The following is a 1,325-nucleotide window of genomic DNA, read 5'->3' on the forward strand; positions in this document are numbered from 1 at the left end:
CTTTAACGTTCTCATGGTGGTCTCAACAACGTCCGCAGTAACAACACACATAGGGCGCAGCGCGCCCTTTGGTTGTTACTGCGGACATTTTGAGGGGAAAAAAAGACGTTTATATGTGCCTTATAATCGCGAAAATACGGTAAGGTCTGAGGGCAGGAAGGACAAATGGAACATCCTAAAAAATGACTTTTGTAGAGATTTTAGACGAGAGAAAACAGTTTTTCTACTTGTGGACTACGAACAGTTGTTGTTGATACAAATTTAAAAGTAGTGTATCTTAATATGGCTAACTGACCAAGCTAAAATATGCTAACGTGTTAGCTACTGAACACAGCTAGCCACAGCTCTACCCAGCTCTCCCCTTTATATCACAGTCTAACAGTTACTTTGTTAACCATGAACAGATTGTTTTCAGTTTTATTATCGATCGGGTAAAACTTCATCGGCCATTAGAGAAGCTAACGGACGCTGTGGGATGTTATTATCGTTGTCTGGGCAACCACTATGTTTTATTTCATATGGCACCGTTCAGCCAATCATGTAGCATAACATTACTGGCATGAAGCAGGAAGCAGATCTGGTACCTACAGCGGCGCCTTACTGCCGGGTGTTTTCCTGAACAGCCCTGGTGTTACGCCTGTAACGGGTATAAATGAAATTATAATCATTAAAAATGAGTGAAAAGAAAAAGTAAACTAAAAAACAGACTATTTGCTACGGTTGCCGCAGGCATGGATGGACTGGGAAACCAGGGCTGTGGTCAGCCTCGTTCATTACTCATGCAGGTTAATCATCTCGTTATCTCAAAAAATTAGTAACTGATAATTATCTCGTTATCTCGAGAAAATAATTAATGGTTTAACCATGATAACAAGATAGTTATGTCTTTATCTTGAGAAGGCAAAGGAAAGAATAAAAGTTGGGTATGACCGCTCTCAGCTTCCGTAGTTTGCACGTTTGACTGAGCTGCATTAAATGTTTTTAAATTGACGTATGCCTTTGATTGCTCCGCAGCACCGTGAAGACCGAGCAGACCAGCAGCGCCTGAAGTGTCGTGTGTGAACCCGCTGGCGCTTTCTGTTCTCAATGATCCGTCTGAGATGTCGTCTTATTTATTGTGAATCTCCTGTTTTTGTAAATCTCCCTCCAGCCTTCATGCTTGATCTTCAATCCTCCCAGATTCTGCTCTGATGGAAATCTGAAGTCGCTTCTTTTAGGATGCTTTGGGTCCACCATTACAGCAACTTCTCCAGCTTTTGATGAAGACTTTCATATTTTGAACTTGTCAATAAAACTTTTTATACTGTCTGAGTGATGTGGGTGTT

At 41.3% G+C, this 1,325-nt stretch overlaps 1 protein-coding gene across 1 annotated transcript in view; it reads left to right on the forward strand.

The window, feature by feature from the left end:
• hdac2 (histone deacetylase 2) overlaps nt 1–1,308 on the forward strand; it is a 17,583-nt gene extending 16,275 nt beyond the window's left edge. The window contains exon 14 of the mRNA XM_015386789.1: nt 1,015–1,308. Within this exon, the coding sequence (XP_015242275.1) occupies nt 1,015–1,048 (34 nt within the window). The 3' untranslated portion in view covers nt 1,049–1,308. The remainder of the gene's footprint in view (nt 1–1,014) is intronic.
• The last annotated feature ends 17 nt before the right edge of the window (nt 1,309–1,325 follow it).

This window comes from Cyprinodon variegatus, unplaced genomic scaffold (genome assembly GCF_000732505.1).
Source record: "Cyprinodon variegatus isolate N-32 unplaced genomic scaffold, C_variegatus-1.0 Scaffold378, whole genome shotgun sequence".
Lineage (NCBI taxonomy): Eukaryota > Metazoa > Chordata > Actinopteri > Cyprinodontiformes > Cyprinodontidae > Cyprinodon > Cyprinodon variegatus.